This window comes from Salmo salar, chromosome ssa06 (assembly GCF_905237065.1).
Source record: "Salmo salar chromosome ssa06, Ssal_v3.1, whole genome shotgun sequence".
In the NCBI taxonomy this organism is placed as follows: domain Eukaryota; kingdom Metazoa; phylum Chordata; class Actinopteri; order Salmoniformes; family Salmonidae; genus Salmo; species Salmo salar.
In genome coordinates, this window is record NC_059447.1 from 35,259,975 (window position 1) to 35,278,438 (window position 18,464).

General features: G+C 43.0%; 3 protein-coding genes across 6 annotated transcripts; 1 reads left to right on the forward strand and 2 right to left on the reverse strand.

The window, feature by feature from the left end:
* Nucleotides 1-1,353: 1,353 nt before the first annotated feature.
* LOC106607142 (DNA-directed RNA polymerases I, II, and III subunit RPABC2) lies at nt 1,354-4,211 on the reverse strand. The gene is made up of 5 exons (XM_014203767.2): nt 4,036-4,211; nt 3,661-3,730; nt 3,239-3,369; nt 2,389-2,460; nt 1,354-2,260 (listed from the first exon to the last, which is right to left on the reverse strand). Exons 1-5 carry the CDS (start codon nt 4,053-4,055, stop codon nt 2,170-2,172), a joined length of 384 nt encoding a protein of 127 aa, XP_014059242.1. The 5' UTR covers nt 4,056-4,211; the 3' UTR covers nt 1,354-2,169.
* A 443-nt stretch (nt 4,212-4,654) lies between these two features.
* On the reverse strand, nt 4,655-12,119 carry LOC106607143 (MICAL-like protein 1). Of its 4 annotated transcripts, none has more exons than XM_014203771.2 (15): nt 11,436-12,119; nt 9,783-9,831; nt 9,502-9,643; nt 9,294-9,388; nt 8,999-9,123; nt 8,344-8,891; nt 8,119-8,161; nt 6,928-8,026; nt 6,465-6,563; nt 6,244-6,370; nt 6,014-6,104; nt 5,791-5,864; nt 5,521-5,635; nt 5,367-5,410; nt 4,655-5,204 (listed from the first exon to the last, which is right to left on the reverse strand). In XM_014203771.2, the coding sequence occupies exons 1-15, from the start codon at nt 11,576-11,578 to the stop codon at nt 5,083-5,085; spliced, it is 2,916 nt and encodes a 971-aa protein (XP_014059246.2). In that variant the 5' UTR covers nt 11,579-12,119; the 3' UTR covers nt 4,655-5,082. The 4 variants fall into 4 exon arrangements, with proteins under 4 accessions (XP_014059246.2, XP_014059245.2, XP_014059244.2 ...); XM_014203770.2 differs by having other exon boundaries at nt 6,465-6,566; XM_014203769.2 differs by having other exon boundaries at nt 6,886-8,026.
* LOC106607145 (ADP-ribosylation factor-binding protein GGA1) lies at nt 12,118-18,245 on the forward strand. Its single transcript, XM_014203773.2, has 17 exons — nt 12,118-12,398; nt 12,986-13,070; nt 13,690-13,765; nt 13,904-14,002; nt 14,094-14,217; nt 14,324-14,424; nt 14,570-14,650; nt 15,005-15,142; nt 15,289-15,370; nt 15,484-15,597; nt 15,740-15,883; nt 15,979-16,052; nt 16,208-16,398; nt 16,730-16,935; nt 17,025-17,194; nt 17,279-17,389; nt 17,524-18,245. The coding sequence occupies exons 1-17, from the start codon at nt 12,233-12,235 to the stop codon at nt 17,632-17,634; spliced, it is 2,073 nt and encodes a 690-aa protein (XP_014059248.2). The 5' UTR covers nt 12,118-12,232; the 3' UTR covers nt 17,635-18,245.
* Nucleotides 18,246-18,464: the final 219 nt, after the last annotated feature.

Consider the following 18,464-nt stretch of genomic DNA (forward strand, 5'->3'; position numbering starts at 1 on the left):
CATAACTGCCTGGCCTGTAGCTTCGCTGGGATACAAAGGGACTCTCATACTGGCTGCACAGTCTCTGCACCCCCACCCATCCCCAAACTCCCCTCCCTGCTCAGGTTGGGACTGTAATGGGATTAAAACATTCCAAAACTGGAGATAGAGATGTGGGCAAAATGCTTGTATGATGGAGGTAAAGAGGGAGGCTGCAGGAGATTCAAATGGTGTCGTTTCGTGCAATGGGTATAAAAATGGACAGAAGTTTCCAAGCAGAGGTGAATGGGGGGACAAGAGAACACAGGAGGGTGTTAGGTAAGTGTAGGCCCAGGGCAGAGGACAGACATTATGCACGTACGCCATCATCAGAGTGGATCTACCCTAGCGATGCCCCCTTTTCTGTGGTTGAGGAAATGGTCATGTGAAGATCTTGTGCCCCATATGAAAGGAATGCCATGTCATCCTCAGGCAGGGAGTCTTCCAAATTTGTTGCGACCCAAAAAAACAAGCAAAAAAAAGATACCGCCAATGTCATTCCCCAATGTGGACCCGTTAAATCATGCAAAATATAGCTAAGAAATTAAATGTGGATGGTTGAACGAGGCTAAAATAAAATGGTTTCCTATTAAAAGCGTCACAGGCCAGAAACTGCACGGCGCTGCTTGACCTGGGCATATCCCTCATCCTCTTTCCAACAGCTTTCTTTCTTTCTACTGCTTCGGCCCATAGAATGTCAGCCCACTGTAAGGACTAGAGTAAAACTAGACTGGGGTGTCATGGGCCCTTACACCAAATCTACTAATTGGGCAAGGGTCCCTCTTCAGCCCTCTCTCCCAACCTTGGGTAGTGCTTGTTGCCTCAGTAACAACCCATTTCCACTAAAACAATGAACTGACTGTGCTTGTCTGTTTGAGTGTATGTAGATAGAACAAGCGAGAGGGTGAGAGCTATGTCAGCTTCAGTATCTGTCCATCATTGGGAGGTATGGGTAGAACTTTCACGATAATATAAAAAAGAGCTGTTTGACTGTGGAACTCAAACTGGAGAAAAAAACATTGACTCTGTTGTGAAAACATATCCATGTGATTTGGGGTGTTGGGTTGGATAGGTGTTTTATCTGTACTAAGTGTAAAATTCTGAGGAACTAGGTGCAAGAGCTTTGTACAATAAAGGACACACAACTGATACAGTAAAATCCAGCGCAAAACACATTCCTTCAGTCTATAATTGTGCTTGGGTCATGTCAGTGTGACTCAGTACTTCAGCCAGCCTCCGAGAAAAACATATGATGTTGAGATCTAAGAAATATGACACAGAACTCTTAGAAATCTTAGTTCTTGGGAGGATTATTTAAAGACATTTTGCTCAGAGCATAGTTGAAGCTGTTTATTCACTAGTGAGTGAATAAAGTTATTCACTCAAATTAATTTGTGAGTTGCACCATTTGTAATGTTTTGCAATTAACTCTGCATGAAAAAAATTTGCTAATATTTCTTTGCTCTAAACCTTATAAAAACAGTCACATATTGAGACCTGCATGCAAAAAGCCAATTGTGTTGGTAAGAAAAATAATACAAAAGTACTTTCTTACAATTTTTTTTTATCACAACAATAAAACAAAGAGCTCTTCCACAGCAACTGCTCTTCCCAGTCATAAAACTATTCATTTACACTGACATTTTTACCTAACAATGTAAAATGTAGACATGAGTTACAATTCTCCCTTGTGAATGACAGCTGTAATAAAAGTGCATAGCTCTTAGAAGCCCTACTTTTACTTCATAGATTGTATATGCTTCAATGCTTTCAAAATAAATGGAGATACAGTGGGAAAAGTCACAGGCCTAAAATGTAAAAAGTCTTATTAATTGATGAGTTCACTCTGCAGGTTGCCTGTAGAGCTGGTTCGCCCAGTGCAGGGGTAGGTGATGTTATAGCAAAGGACTAGTATGTATGCAGGCTTTTGTTCCAGCCAAGCAGTAACACACAAGATTTGACTAATCAATTATTCATAGTCTTAAATAGATGCCGATTAGTTGAATAAGGTGTGTTAATGCTTTGCTGGAACAAAAGCTTGCACTCACACCAGTCTAGTGGGTTGCGAGGTGGTCTGGCCCTGCCAGTCCGGTTTGGTCTGGCCCTGCCAGTCCGGTTTGGTCTGGCCCTGCCAGTCCGGTTTGGTCTGGCTCAGTCTGTGATGATGAGCTCGTCACAGCCCCAATCTTCATAACTGCCATCAGGAAGGTACCGCCGGATGATGATGGGGATCTTCCTGCACCTGTAACGGTCACAGAAAAAACACACTCAATCATATACTGAAGAGTAACAGGCACCCTCCAAGTATCAAACTGTATAGACTCCTTCCATCAGAAACTAGGTAAAACTATGAGATTAAGCATAGCTTACTTTAGTTCTTTCATGGCAATTTGCAGAGGGTCTGTCTCTCCCTCCAACTCCACCATGACTGGGGCACACATCCTATATCACAGAGAAAGTTATGAACAGTGACAGAGACAACATGACTGAGATATCAGACTATACATTCCTCCACATACTCAGCAGATCACCTGTCACCAACTAAAGCAGCAGTTGACACCCGAGGTAGAGAATATGGCAAGAGCACAAGGTGAGTGGTACCTGTAGTAGTGGCAAAAATAAACATCTGTTGTAATACGCTGGGAACGTGGCATCCACGTGGGAGGAGATTCATCTTCCGTGTCCACTGCTGTCATTTTCCCCCCTTTGTTGTACATCTTGTCAGAGATGCTGTAGGCACTGAGCTCCTTCAAACATTACGGTGTAATGTGATTCACATTGGCTTTGGAATGTTTAGTTGTAATTCTTTACTAAAACAGCTAGCTTTATCTTCGTATTTGATCGTTTAGAATGCAGTCAGTTGTCATGTGTGTTATGGTTGTCTTTTTAGCTAGTTGAGTCCTAGTTTCTCTGTTTCTATATTGATATTCACCTTTAGACAAATTATTGTCTTGAGTAAAGGCAAGACATGGGTGGACTCATACATATGCATTACAGCCATGTAGGCGATAAAGGGCATCTCTGTATCGTATTTTAATTATCTTCCGAAAAGCTAATTTGAAAAACCCATAGATGGTTACTAGCTCTCAGCTAAGAGGCTTGACACGGGCTCTTTTTAATAGACCATATTCACAGGGACTCAAGGGCAGAAAGACATTTCTGAAAAGAAGCGGGAGTTTCACTTTCCTAGCATATTGCAACACTGCTGAGGTGTACTCACGCTATCTGGAGGGCGCGTGTCCCCAGCACCCTGGCCCTTTCATATTTGGTCATGTATTGGGTTGTGATCCTTTTCTGGTTGGCCTGTGACCCCTCCCCTGCAGGCAGGATCTTCACATTCTCTTGGTCCTCCTAGTAACAGGCCAGGACAACAAGAAACAGACAGAGAGAGCAAAGAGGAAGCAGGTGGGAGAATTTTTATAAATTGAGTTTGAATTGGTGATGAAATTGTTGAACATTGAATAGGTGACAGACAGTAATGGATTGATTGTAGTGAAATAAAAAGCATCAGACAAATATGACAGATCACAAGAGATTACTAAAATACTATAAATCTGTCCAGATACAATGAGGCTTCCTATAGATAACGTTAAAGCGTTAATACCATGCTAACTAAGAAGAACAAATAGGTGGAAAACTCACATCTTCAACGTTTTCCAGGTCATCCAATCCCTCATCCTCTTCAGCGTCATCAAAGTCTCCATCATCATAACTGCAGAGGTCACAAGAGGAGTAAAGTGTAAAGAATAATACACAAAAAAGTGAACAGTGTAGTGTGGAGGCAACGTGAGCTAATTTAGCCAGTTTTATTGTTCTTAACCAATCTATGTGTGTCGTATGTCTTTTTAGGCTCTCAACGTGGGAACCTTTCATGTTCTCCCAGTGATTTCATGTTCACACAGGAATTTCATTTTCTCCCAGTAAGAACATGAAAGGTCACTACGTTGAGTCTAAAAAGACATGCGACACACATCGTTGTACTTCCTTTTTTATGGTAACAATATCCTATATACTTACTCTCCTTCGTTGTCGGACATGTTCCCTTACTTTAGTTTGGTAAAAAAACGAGTGTTTTCAAAAACAAAGATAGCGAACTTCAAAACGATGTTGTTAACAGTTGGATATAATCCGTTTAACCGACTTCCGGTCACGTGGTGCGTCGATGTGATTGATCGACTAACAACTGCACCATAGTATATGGTTCCGCAAAGCGACTCAACACATGAACGATATTTAAAAAAATATATATATAGTTAAAAAAATATATTTAGGTTTATTTTTTCCAAATGTATTATACTAACTAAACATATATTTTTAGATCGTATAATGTAGTTTTGAGAATGATAAAATACCTATCATCAAGAAGTGGGTAATTCCCACATTGGCGAGACATAAATAACAAAGATCTGAATACAGTGTGAATCTCAATCTCACAAAGACCTTGCCCAATATATCAGAATGTACAGGCAATGGAAAGCATCGCCACAACCTGGAGTAGCAAAGACCCTGTTTAGCCTGTACTATTTCTTTTAAATATACATTAGGCATGTGTATGAGGTACATTTAAAAAAACAACAACATTAAAATGACATTTAAAATTGAAACATTATCAAAAGATTATGGTCATACAAATGCATTCTGTTCATACAAAGTACACTGTTTTATTAAATATAATTTAACAAAGTTGAACTGCAAAAATAAATGTTTAAAGGAGTTATTTTTCATCCCATTAGTGAATGATTCTTTGCAGCAATTCATTTTAGGCTGACTACGGCTTTAAGGAATGCCGGAGCAATCACATCTAGTGCAAAAAGTGCAGTGTAATGGGGAGGTGTAATGGGGATCGTTTTTTTCACTTGGGAATAAAATTCATATACTCTGCATCAGAGGGTTCTCTTAATTCTTATCCACTCTCATCCACAGTCCAAGAGTCTCCATCTCTTACCCGTAATCTTCATTAATTTATTTGTACAATTAAGAGACATTCCATTGTGGCTCAATGTGTATTTGTTAACAAATATAGACCTATTTGTTCCTTCCTTACAGGGTGACCCCGAGTCCAACTCAGTTCTTCTTTAGAGAGCCTTTGCTCTTAGAATCTTTATGACTTAGCATCTTCAGCATCTTCATGGGCTTGAACCTTGCCCTTAACGTCTTCAGGTCCTTCCCAGACTCTTTTTTTAAATCTGAGGAGGGAGAAATAGTGATACCATGATCAAATTCTGAGAAATGAAGGAGTCTGAGGTGTAGTATTGAGGGAATAGGAATGAAAGAGAGTGTGAACAGACACGAGAAAACAGGAAAGACAACAACAAAAGAAACACTCTAAGAAAATACTTTCCCCTCACCTTTCTTCTTGATCATGGAAAACAGAGCATCTTCTTCTTTTTCCCTGAAAAAGACAAACCATTGGTAGGTATGAGCAAGAGCATCAAACATCTGCTTTATGAAATTTGTCTGAGTCAATGGCCCTTGGTATTCATCTATGAGTTTTTCATGCACCTTTGCCTGTCCTGATCCAAGCTGTTGATGATATGGTTCCTCTGTTCAATGATGGTGACAAGCTCCTCCATCAACTGCTGGTCCCTATAACGGTCATCCTTACTCCACTTACACTCTGGGTTGGATGATGATTGAGGAGGAGATGAGGAGAGACAAACAATTAGATTAGTCAAATAACAACACATAACACATAATTAATAATAGCAGACTGATAATTGCTGAGGAGTAGTAGATAATTGAGGGACGGTCGTGTGAAGACTGGCCACTCACCTGGTTTGTTGAGGAGACATCTCAGTTCATATTCCACGTCTGCCTGTCTCTCCTCTAAATTCTGTTGCTTGGCCCTTGGAGTGCACATTCAAATACATCAGGTCCATAAATATTTCATTTACAACACCGCCCATATGTTGGGAATGATAAAAGAAGCAGAGATAATAAAGGTGTTATGAAGGTGCTGTCTTGCTTTGATATCATTTCAGGTCAGTGCACTTACATGTATACCAGCTCTGCGTCCCTGCGCACAAGCATGTGTTTCTCATGTATTAGAGTGAACCAGTCCACCAACATGTCCTCCTCTTCCTGGTCTGAAACAAACAGGTGGATGACACTAGTCTTATCAATAACAATTAATCTCTCACAACAACAATTTATATGATAACCGGAAGAATTACTTGGATGTTAATAATAAGCAGACTACAGACACGTACAACTACAGACACTCACCATTCTGGCAGTCTCTCAAGCTTCTCTCCATCTCCACCCCTCTCAGCTCCAGCCTGTCCATTTGTTTCTCCAGCTCCCCCAGCTCCACCTGCAGCTCCTCCACTGGGACATAGTTGTCTGTCTGCACCTGAGGAGACATGCATGTGTACTAGGGGACTGTTCTGATTTGGAGAAAACACTGGACAATGGGTTCATTTCATTACACTGAGATATCCTCTCACCTTCCTCTTGATGAGGGGGAAGCCATGTCCAGGGGCAGGCTTGGATTTGGGGAACTCAGAGGGGGAGACTTTACGATTGAAAGGGTTCTCCTTACACACCTGCTAAATTGGAGATTGAAGACATTTCTGTGAAATCCACAATTGTAATATTCAAGCACACACAGTCCAAGCAGCTATCTCGAGTAGGCTATAACCTACAGTATAGGGACGATGTTGTTATGCAGGATTGTTGTCTTTTTTGTTGTTGTCATGTTGTCTTTTATGTTAACATGTTGGAAAATAGTTTCAGTCTGAAACTCACTTAACCTGATATCTTTGCATAATATGTATGTGTTGTGTAATACAAGCTTATATGTTCTGTATTTTGGGCAGGTTGAGCAGTGACATAGATATCAGTGGAGACTAAAGAGCAGCATTATACCTTACTGTGAGAGGGGGTGGGCACCAGGCCAGAGTCACTCACTTCAGACACACTAGGGAGCGATGGGGGTCTGAGCAGGGAGGGACTGGCTGCTGCTCCATTGGTTGACAAGGTTGGTGGGGGGTGGCTTCGAGTACAGGCTGAACTAGTGGAGATTGCTGGCACAGACACACTTTTGGGCAAAGAGAGGCTCTGGGCTATATCTGATTTGCCAAGAGCACTTGGTGCTCCAGTTACCCTGCATATGCTATCAGCTCCAGCTAAATTAGACACACTAAGTGAACCGGCAGAAGCTTCAGAAACACCATATGAACTAGCTTCTCCAGTTAAAATAGATATGTTAGGTGCACTAACTGCTCCTACTAAACCTCCAAACCCACTAGCTCCAGCTAGAACAGATACACCAAGTGATCTGGCTACTTCAGCTAGATTAGATACATCAAGGGAACTAGCAGCCTCAGCCAAGTAAGATGAACTTGTGGTTTTAGCTTCAGTCAAATTAGACAAACCAAGTGAACTAGCTGCTTTGGACAAGTTGGTTGATTCTCCAACATCTGCTAAATTACATACATCAAGTGCGCAAGCTGCTTCAGCCATGTTAGCTATCCCACCAACATCAGCTGACTCAGATATACCAATTGAACAAGGTTCTTCAGCTAAATTAGATACAGGAAGTGAGCATCCTGCTTCAGCTAAACTTTCTTTCCTTGGTGAATTAGAAATTTCAGGTAAATTTACTGTGTCATCCGCTCCAGCAATGCTAAACTTGTCAACTACTCTGGATGTGTCCTCTAAATTAGCTTGGCAATGTGAGCTGGCTGCTTCAGCTAACTGACAGGTACCACACCATGTCTGGCTGGTTACCATTGAGGGCTGTGCTTGGCCTTCAGCACCACTCATTGTGTTATCTTCCCCTGTGTAATCATCACCAGCCTCCTCATCCTCAAACTCCCCAAAGGGGTTGGGAGGGGGTTCTCTCATTCTGTACCAACTCCCTCTGAGGGAGGGTATAGAGCCTGAGCGTGGGGGCTTGGGCATACTAGGGGGCGGGGCAGGGGGCAGCTTTGGCCAGGGCCCTGGCTGGACAAGCTCCAGCCACGGTGGGTCTTTGGGTTTACGGGGCCCACTGGGTTGGCCAAACCTGATGTCAAAAGTTAAAAGAAATAAATAGGCATTAATTGGACAATTCTACTCAAAGTTACATAACGTGCTATGTCTGATGAACAAACTTACCTGCGAGAAGGATTGGGTAAAGTTTTATTATCAACTGGGTAACCTGCAGAGAGAGGGAGATGGACAGAGTAACATTTAGTGGATATGTTTCAAATGAGGAGAAGATGGGGAGTCTACACAGAATTGAGTGTACTGAAATATTCTGATAACAATGACATACTCTTCATACAGTCGTAAAGTGAGGTCAGAATTGAGAAGTTGGAGTCAGTAGTTAGTCTTACTCACCAGAAACAAGGGGGCTGTCCATGGCTTTAGGTGGACGGGTTCTGGGTGCAGGACGAGGAGGGGTGGAGTCTAATATCCGTCTGGGTGCAGGAACTGGCCGTCCAGGGCTTGCAGAAGCCGAACCGCTGTCTGGTGTTACAGTGAGTGTTTCTATTGTCTGAATGGGCCGTGTCCCTGCTTCTTCAAGCTTTCCCTCTTCTACAGTGGGCTTTGGAGGACGGGGTGGCCTTGGCTTCTTGAGTGTGTCGTGCCTTGTCTTTCTCTCACCTCCCTCCGTCTCTGTCTCTCCTCTTCCAAAAATAACTGTCTCATCTGAGTCTGTTTTTCCAATAAAATCAGAGAGATCGGGGTTGTCTGTTAATCCACCCTGAGATAGTGTCACCTCCTGCTCATCTAATTTGGGCAGATTCTCTATTGATCCAGTTTGTTTACTGTAGTCGGGGCGGGCATTTTGACTGGCTGTCAAGTGATGGGTGCAGACCAAGGAGCCAACTTCACTCCCCTCTTTGTAAGACCCTGGTAAGAGAGTGCTGCTGCACACACTGCATCTGAAAGAGAAACACAGGATGACATGAGAGGGACACAAATCACAGATTATATTTCACTGTCTGTAGATAAGGATAAGCTAGCGTTGCCTTCTGAGCAGTGGTGTTACCTGAAGCAGCTGCGGTGGTAGAGTTTCCCCTCAGTGACATGTCTCTGCACCAGGTGGACGTGCTCCGTGCACGAGGCACAAATGCTGCATGGCCTGCCACTGTTGGATCGCTCCTCTGTCCTTGACTGTTGAGCAGGGGAGGTCAGCCAATGGCAACAACAAAGAAGAAGAAATGTGAGAATTTGGGAAGAGGAGATTCAGATAAATAACTTTGTGAACAGAGTTGAGATTAAGTAATAAAAAATGTATAAAAAATTCAAATAAAAATAGCTTCATAACAACTTTATTATATTACCTTAGCTGGCTGCAAACCTCCAAGAGAGTCAGGTTGTGTCTTGGAGTGACTGGAGCACTCTGCGACATATGGCGTCTTCAAACTGGCTGGACCGGCTGCTTAGTAAAGACGCACACTTTGAATACACACACATTTGACAAACAAAGACAGGTGGAAGCAACCATGTGCTGTTTTACCAATTTGACTAAGACACAATTTAACCACACACCATGAGACTTCTTGTTGAAGCAGTGGTAGTAATGGGAGAGGTAAGTGATGATGCTTAGCCGGTCTGGCACCTCTGTGGACACCATGTCCTTAGCATCCAGCAATGCAGGGATGCCCAGCTTTGACTGTGCAACCTCAAATGCCTGGTAGGAGACAGGGATCAATAATTAAATGCCAGACAAATAGGACAATATAAACAGATGTAGTGCAATGTATGAACATAAACATGCATTGAGACAGTTAGGCATGCATGCAGGTAAAACATAATTACGTAAAACTCACCAGATGGTTGTTTTCATAAACATTATCTTTGGAGAGGGAGTTGAAGTCTCTGGTGCAAAAGCAGAATAGAACTATGTGATACAAATGATGGGCCATCACAGACCCCTTAATAATAATTTGACCAACAACATTGGGATGTAATGAAGAGGAGGGAGGGAGGGATTGGGTATTTTATTAGGATCCCAATTCACAGCAGCTACTCTTCCTGGGGTCCACACAAAACATGAAATATTACATAATACAGAACATTAATAGACAAATACAGCTGAAGGACAGAACTACATAAATGTGAAACGTCACACACAGCCTACATAACAATACATACACAATATCTAAGTCAAATAGAGGAGAGGCGTTGTGTCGTGAGGTGTTGTTTTATCTGCTGTTGTTTTTTTAAAACAGGTTTGCTGTTCACTTGAACAATCTGTGATGGAAGGGAGTTCCATGCAATCATGGCACTATATAATACTGTACATATTCTTGAATTTGTTCTGGATTTGGGGACTGTGAAAAGACCCCTGGTGGCATGTCTGGTTGGGTAAGTGTGTGTGTCAGTGCTGTGTGTAAGTCGACTATGTAAACAATTTGTAATTTTCAACACAATGTTTCTTATGAAAACAAGAAAGTGTCTCTCCTCTTCTTTTAGCCAAGAGAGACTGCCATGTATAGTATTGCTATTAGCCCTCTGATTACAGTTTAGAGCAAGACGTGCTGCTCTGTTCTGGGCCAGCTGCAGTTTTTCTAGGTCCTTCTTTGCAGAACCTGACCATATGACCGGGCAATAATCAAGATAAGATAAAACTAGAGCCTGCAGGACTTGCTATGTGGAGTGTGGTGTAAAAAGCAGAACATCTCTTTATCACGGACAGACCTCTCCCCATCTTCACAACCATTGAATAAATATGTTTTGACCATGACAGTTTACAATCCAAGGTAACACTAAGTAATTGAGTCCCCTCAACTTGCTCAACAACCACATTATTCATTATCAGATTCAGCTGAGGTCTAGAATTTATGGAGTGATTTGTACCAGATACAATGCTCTTAGTTTTAGAGATGTTCAGGACTAGTTTATTACAGGCCAACCATTCTAAAACTGACTGCAAATCTCTGTTCAGGGTTCCAGTGATTTCACTAGCTGCAGTTGCTGACGCATGAAGGGTTCAATCATCCCCATACATAGACACACAGGCTCTGTTTAATGCCAGTGACAGGTCATTAGTAAAAATAGAAAAAAGTAGAGGGCCAAGAGAGCTGCCCTGCGGCACACCACAATTTACATGTTTAACATTAGAGACGTTTCCATTAAAGAATGGAGGGGGGAGAGGAAAGGATAGAGGAAGATTAAGGAGAGTTAATTTGGAGTTTAGGCCATGCTGTGGTTCCGTGTATCAGGGCAGACAAATCCACTGTGACAGGATTCAGGTCCCTGCTACAGCTACAGATTAGAGTTGGCCAGCCGCTCTGGATCAGCCTAAAGACAGGCAGGAACTGAGTCCTATAGGCCTACTGTCAACAATGTACTCACATACAACACACTGACTGGGGCAGAGCTACAGGGGTAGGATTGTGTGCGTCTCCCACACAGTAGAGAGGATGGGGAAGCTCACAGGAGAGTTCACATTCCTATTCTAATTTATTTTCTATACTTACATCAAATCAGGTCGGTGTTTGTGGATAATGGCACAAAACGCCAATCCATCTCTGAATGAAGAAGACATGTTCCTTATCTCCACATTGGGGTAATTTTCGCATTTTATGCGACACCATTCTTGTAAAGCTTTCAATGACCCCATGATAGAATTTCACCCTCCCATGTTAAATTGAGAAAGTCAACAACCACTTCAACCTCAACCTGTCAGATACTGGATATTCAACCCTGTGTAGCACACCCACTAGCTACGTTAGCTTGTTGGCTATATTTGTCGACCAAGTCAAACCAAGTTCAACATTGTTTTTACTGAGAAAACATATGTGACTTCACTGTAATTTGCTTCCAATGTGTTGTTCCCCCAAATTCTCTAATCTCAGCGAAGTAGATCCTTGAAGTAAAAAAAATAGCGAGCAACGTCCACTTTCGCGGGTTGATTTGCTGTAAAATGTTGACACAACAATAAATCTCTTCACTCAAGTATTTTTTTCATTCGAATCACTTTTGGGTTACATTTTCATAAATGTGTTACGTTGTTTAGCGATCGTGGCTTTCCGAGATAATGTACTATCCCGAAGAGTTGATCACACAGAATAAACACCAAAACAAACCCGTTACTGTACCACACCGTAACTGTACTGACTACACACGTACAGCAGTACACCTTTGTGCCGATAGAGGGTAGAGAAAACCGGTAGAAATCTGAAACTGGTTGCACAGGTTTGCAATAAACAACTACAGTATGATCGAGAAGGTTCATTAGAAAGTATGATAACCGTTTTTCGGTGTTATATATTCTATGCGCCAGTGCCAGCTGCCATTGTGTCCATCATCCACCCATCACTGTTGGAGAGGTGAGAAGAGGAGCTCTCAAATTTGTTCCTCGCGAGACACTTTCATGGTAAAGAGAATTCCCGTAGTGATGGCGGCGCCGCCTGACACTGACAGTTTGGAGTCACGTATCAGTAAGTCTTTTTTAAAGTTATTTTGGTTGTATAGAGGGCTATTGGAGCATGCATCCTTGGGAAAATAACCGTGTCGCAGTCGACCGAGATGACAGTTTAAGCAAAATCAAGGTGCAAACTGAGAGGGACTGTAACGTTAGACCTCTCATAAACAGCAAGCAAGCAAGCTAGCTAGCTGTTTGGCTAGCTAGCCAGATAGATTCCCAGAACCACCTAGACTAGAGAGAATGCATCAAACTCTTGCTAGATACGGGAACCAGCAAGCCACCTATCGTGAATTCATATCCTGCCAGTGACTATACGCTTAGCTATGTGACAGTGTGCTGTCAAATGCAGGAAGCCTAGCTCACTCGGTCAGTGGGAGAACTGGAGTTGGAGTCCCTTGCAAAGTCGTGTCCAAAGTACTGCTGGAAAGCTAAAGTACTTGCTATTATCTGTTTTTAAAACAGTTGTGCTACAGAGTTGATTGATGTTCATCTCGATTTTTGACAGTTCCCTGAATTAAACATGGATATGTGTCACTATCGAAAAATATTCAGATTAACCTTTACTTCCCCTTTCCCCAATTTCCTTAATTCTCCCATTAGACAAGGCCACAAACCCACTTAACAGAGACACAGATTGGGACAGCATCCAGGCCTTCTGTGACCAGCTCAACAATGATTTGGAGGGGTATGTGAATGTCAGTGTCTCATAACATGTGCATGTCTTAGCAAAATTGTTTTCACCTCTCAGGAGTAGCTGTACTGAGTACACGCTTGTTACTTAAAGCTGCAATATGAAACTTTTTGGGCTATGTCCAAATTCACATAGGAATGTGAGTTGTAGATCTGTCATTCTCATTGAAAGCAAGTCTAAGAAGTGGTAGATTTGTTCTATGTGTGCTATTTCTATGCGTCCCATTCCGAAGTTTCGTTTTTTTGCATCTTACCATTCGGTTTTGTACACCAGCTTCATACAATATACAATATTTGTCGTTATTGAAAATATATTTCACAGATGTTTAGATGGTACAATGATTCTCTACACTATACATCGCTTGTTTTGCCACATAAACTGAATTTAGGTAAACTTAGAATTTTTGGAAACCAGGAAATGGCAGAGCGATTTCTTTATATTCCACCTTTAAGATTTCTGACACTGACCCTGTGCTGACATCTGTGTCATTCAATAAAAACATGGTGTTTTCTAGAGTAGAGGGAGAGGTACAATTGCATGTCATACAATAGTCAATGGTAGATAGATTTGCTGCCAAATTCAGCCACATCAAAGTCTTTATTTTCCATTACAGACCCCAGCTGGCCACCAGGCTACTGGCTCACAAGATCCAATCACCTCAGGAGTGGGAGGCCATGCAGGCACTCGTGGTGAGTTGAGTGATGGCAGTGTGTTGGAAAAGGAATCCGAGCCAATACAATTGACAGCCTTCTGTGTAGTGTGTGTGCGCCTACATTCATATTGAAGAAATGAATTGTGTGACTCATTTGTGATGTGTGTACAACCAGGTGCTAGAGATGTGCATGAAGAGCTGTGGGGAAAGGTTCCACAGTGAGGTGGGCAAGTTTCGCTTCCTCAATGAGCTCATCAAAGTGGTCTCTCCAAAGGTAATGATTGGCTCTGTCTGTGCCTTTCACTGAGCAAGTCTGTTAAAATTGCATAAGCTCTCACTCAGCATGTTCCTGCTCTCTCCCTCAGTACCTTGGCACCCGGGCTCCAGAGCCAGTGAAGAAGAAGGTGTTGGAGCTCATCTATAGTTGGACACTGGGGCTGCCTGACGAGGCAAAGATTGCTGATGCCTACCAGATGCTTAAAAAACAGGGTGAGCTGTTCTATACTTAGTGACTGCAGTGTAGCTATGATAGTGATGGACGCACAGTTGTTAATGTTATGTTTACCTTGGTTTGTGTTGTTTTTTTTTTATCCAGGCATTGTCAAACAGGACCCAGTTCTTCCAGCTGACAAACTCCTCCTGCTTCCACCTCCCAGACCAAAAAATGCCATATTTGAGGATGAGGAGAAGTCAAAGGTAAGGCATTGTTAAACAAAAGAAACATAAAACACATTTTTTTTCAAATTTTGCATTACAAATGTGATTCACCATGCATTCTCTACTCCATTTACTACCCCTCTCCCTAACTTTAAATTCTTCCTCCTCCCTGGTGTCTTGGTAGACACTGACTCGCCTGTTGAACAGCACTCACCCTGAGGACCTGAAAGCAGCCAACAAACTGATCCAGGAAATGGTGCAGGAGGTACAGTCTCTTTTCTCAAGCTCACCTAAATGTATGAATAAAGTAGATATATAGGCTGTTACATTACAGTAATACAGAGATGTACATCGCACAGTGTGAACTGTATTATCTGGTCTGTGTGTGTTAGTATGGGAGAGAAAGTGAATGCCTAAGTGCTTTAGTACTATACTGTCATGTAAGGGGACTGAGTGAGAAAGTGGGCGCTCTGCCCTGAGGGTTGTCTCCTTGTCAGAATCATTCAGTGCTTTCATGACTCCTTTAGTTTAGGGACAAAGGATACTTTTCTTCCCCCTCCTCCCTCCCTGGTTTCTTCTTCCTGACGTGTGTGTGTGTGTGTGTGTGTGTGTGTCTCAGGACCAGAAGCGGGCGGAGAAGTTGTCCAAGCGTGTGAACGCCATCCAGGATGTGAACGAGTGTGTCAGCCTACTGACTCAGCTGCTGGAGGTCTATGACAGGACCACCAACCCACAGAGCAATGCAGAGCTCATCCAGGTCTGTGGCACCTTTACACAAGCAACACCATGCTATGACAAACCAGAGACAACTCCCACAGTGCCATAACCCCATCACCTATATATGATGTATACAAAGCACTACATGCAGATACAGACATTTGATAGTGTGTATTTGTGTGTTAGGACTTGTACCAGCGCTGTGAGAAGATGAGACCCACATTGTTCAGACTGGCCAGTGATACAGAGGACAATGATGAGGCTCTGGGTGAGGTTTCAGACACTCCTCAATGTGTTTAAGTGTATGGTACACAGAGAGAGAAGAATATGTGGGTGACGATATACAGTATATTACAATTGTTTCTCTGTGTGTGTGTGCAGCGGAGATCCTCCAGGCCAACGACAGCCTGACTCAGGTCATCAACCTGTACAGGCAGCAGGTGAAGGGAGAGGTGGTGAACGGGAACAACTCAGCTAATACACGAAGGATCACAGGTGAGCAACAATGGGTCAATGACACATGCATCCATGGGGACGATAGGGTCACTTGACACAAGCTTGGTAGGAGGGGGACTAGAGTATATGATTTCATGCATGGGCTAAAGATTTCCTCTCACTGTACACCTATCTCTTCCAGGAAGTAGTGTGGCGCTACTTGATCTATCGGGATTGGACACGTCACCTCCTTCTTACCCAGAATTCCCCACTCCAACAGACAGCCTAAATGCTCCCTCTCAGGAGATGGGCATCAGTCTCCTTGACGATGAGCTAATGTCACTGGGTAAGGGCAGACAGCATATTACATCAAGTCTTCCAGGACCTCTGCTACTTCCATGTTGTGTGTGTTAATTGTGGGTGACTATCTATCTTTCCCAGGTTTGAGTGAGGGGACCTACACCTCCGACCCGGCCTCCCAGCCTGAGGACTGTACCGCCTGGGACTCTTTCCAGGTGAGGTGGGAACTGAGGACTTCACACAGGGAGACATGATGCATAATATTCCGTTAACACCAAATCCATTGAGTCCCTTTTAGCTTGATAGATTGCCATTACTTAACAAGTGTAACATCTGTGTCTTACACATGGTGTCGCTTTCTTTGCAACAGTCTTCCGACAGTGTGGATATTACTGATATCCCAGCAGCGCCTAGTGTACTACTGAGTCCAGATCCGCTCCCCTACACCCAGCCTCTTTCTACTGGAGCCACGTCTGGAAGCTCAGCCTTAGATGAGTTGGATCTGCTGGGGAAGACGCTGCTGCAGCAGTCCCTACCTCCAGAGGGCCTGCAGGTCAAATGGTAACTAACCCTTCACTATGGGATGATTTTACACCGCAGGAGATGTTTGTGTCAAGTATCTGTGTTATTCTGCCAGTTATGTTGCTGCTTAGTACAGTATTGATGGACCACTGTATTCATTATGATTTTGAAGTCACTTCAAGTGCTGTAGAAGCAAAACAATATTTGAAGAAGCAAAACCTTATATGAAGGACCATGAGGCGCTGACCATGAGGCGCTGACCATGAGGCGCTGACCATGAGGCGCTGACCATGCCAACTTGTTATAACAACATGACAGACACTCAGCAACATTGTTCAACCTTTTATGTTGTACCTTTATCTATTTTCAGGGACAAGCAACCGTTCAAACCTACTTTACGAGATCTCCAGAACAAATCTGGATCCAATCCAAGTCCTACCCCGGCCTTCTCCCCTGAGCACCCGGTGGCTCTCCTAGGTGATAGGTTGTTAGACACCTCTCCGGTTCACACAGTCATTCCCCCTATAGAAATGACCCTGACAGATGTTTTTGTGCCACTTGAGTCCATTAAGCCCAGTAAGTATCTATAATATTTTTAATATCTACTTGCTGTGCTAATAGTGCATCACATTTGAACAGTCTTTTAAGGTCTTTGTTGTATCCAGGCAGCCTGTTGCCTGTGACGGTGTTTGATAGCCACAGTTTGCGGGTGCTCTTCCACTTTGCACGTGACTCTCCGCCCTCTCTTGCTGATGTGCTGGTGGTGATCATCTCCATGCTCTCCTCCGCCCCGGTTCCCGTCAGCAACATCCTCTTCCAGGCCTCTGTCCCTGACGTAAGACCTCTTCTCTCTTCATCTGCCTTTTTCACCTTCAGTTCCATTGTCAGTGTAGGGTTGACATCATGATCTCTGTTGTAGACAATGAGAGTGAAGCTACAGCCCCCATCAGGAACGGAGCTTCCAGCCTTCAACCCAATCCTCCCACCTGCTGCCATCACACAGATCCTGCTGCTGGCCAACCCTCACAAGGTACTAGAATGTGTAGACACTCATTGAAGGCCTGTTATATACCCCTGTGGCATCCCCAACATGAACATTTTCTTGTAATTATAAACTATGAAGCCAAATAGATTTCTGCAACCCTCAATTCTCTTCTTTTCCAGGAGAAGGTGCAGTTGCAATACAAGCTAACCTTCACGCTAGGAGAGGAAGACCATGATGAAAGAGGAGTTGTAGCACAGTTTCCACCTTCAGACACATGGGGCAATCTTTAACATTCAACAGATTGACAAGATGTGGCATCTCACTCAGACACTGCATAAACCTTTTTAAAAATGCTTCTACTGATTACCTTGCTTAGCCAATCTCAACTGTGCGTTTGCTTTATGCTTTGGAGTAATGTCCTCTGTGCAGCTTTACAGAACTTTATTTGGCTGCTTTCAAACATACTATTGCACAGCAGACAGTGTGTCACAGCCTTGTCTTGTTTAACAAATAGTATACATTTTATGAATGGACAACCTATTTGTTTACTTTCATGCTCCGGGAGACATGCAATGGACCCTTTGGGGAAGGCTCATCTTTATCTTTCTTTTTATATAGCTGTAGACTATCCGGCTGAATTACTGTTGAGGTTGTTTACCCCCCCATGCTCCCAGGGTTGCTTACTGTGATAATGGAGCACTCTTCCTCTCCTTCTGCACAGAGAATGGTTTGCCTGATATCCTTGTCATGTAGAATTAGACATTAACACTGAAGTCATATTTAATCTGCCATTTGTGCCTATTTAAGGTTTGTTTTCACTATCATGTCCATTTGGATGGTTTGTTGGTTTTAACTGTTACTCGTTTGATCCATAAATCTTTTCAGACATTGCATATGTGAATTTGGGTATGTGTCTTTTACTCCGCGCTGCTTCATAGATGACCTGTTCCAGGAAGAAATCTGCGTTAAAGATGAATGAATGTTTGTCAAGTTGTCTTGCTGAATCACTCTTTCCTCAAAGGCTTGAGTCTCCCAAGCACATTCCACCAGGCATCTCCAATACAACTCTGTACATTTGCAAAGAGAACATTATAGAAAATGTGTATTAAGTTGTTTTTCT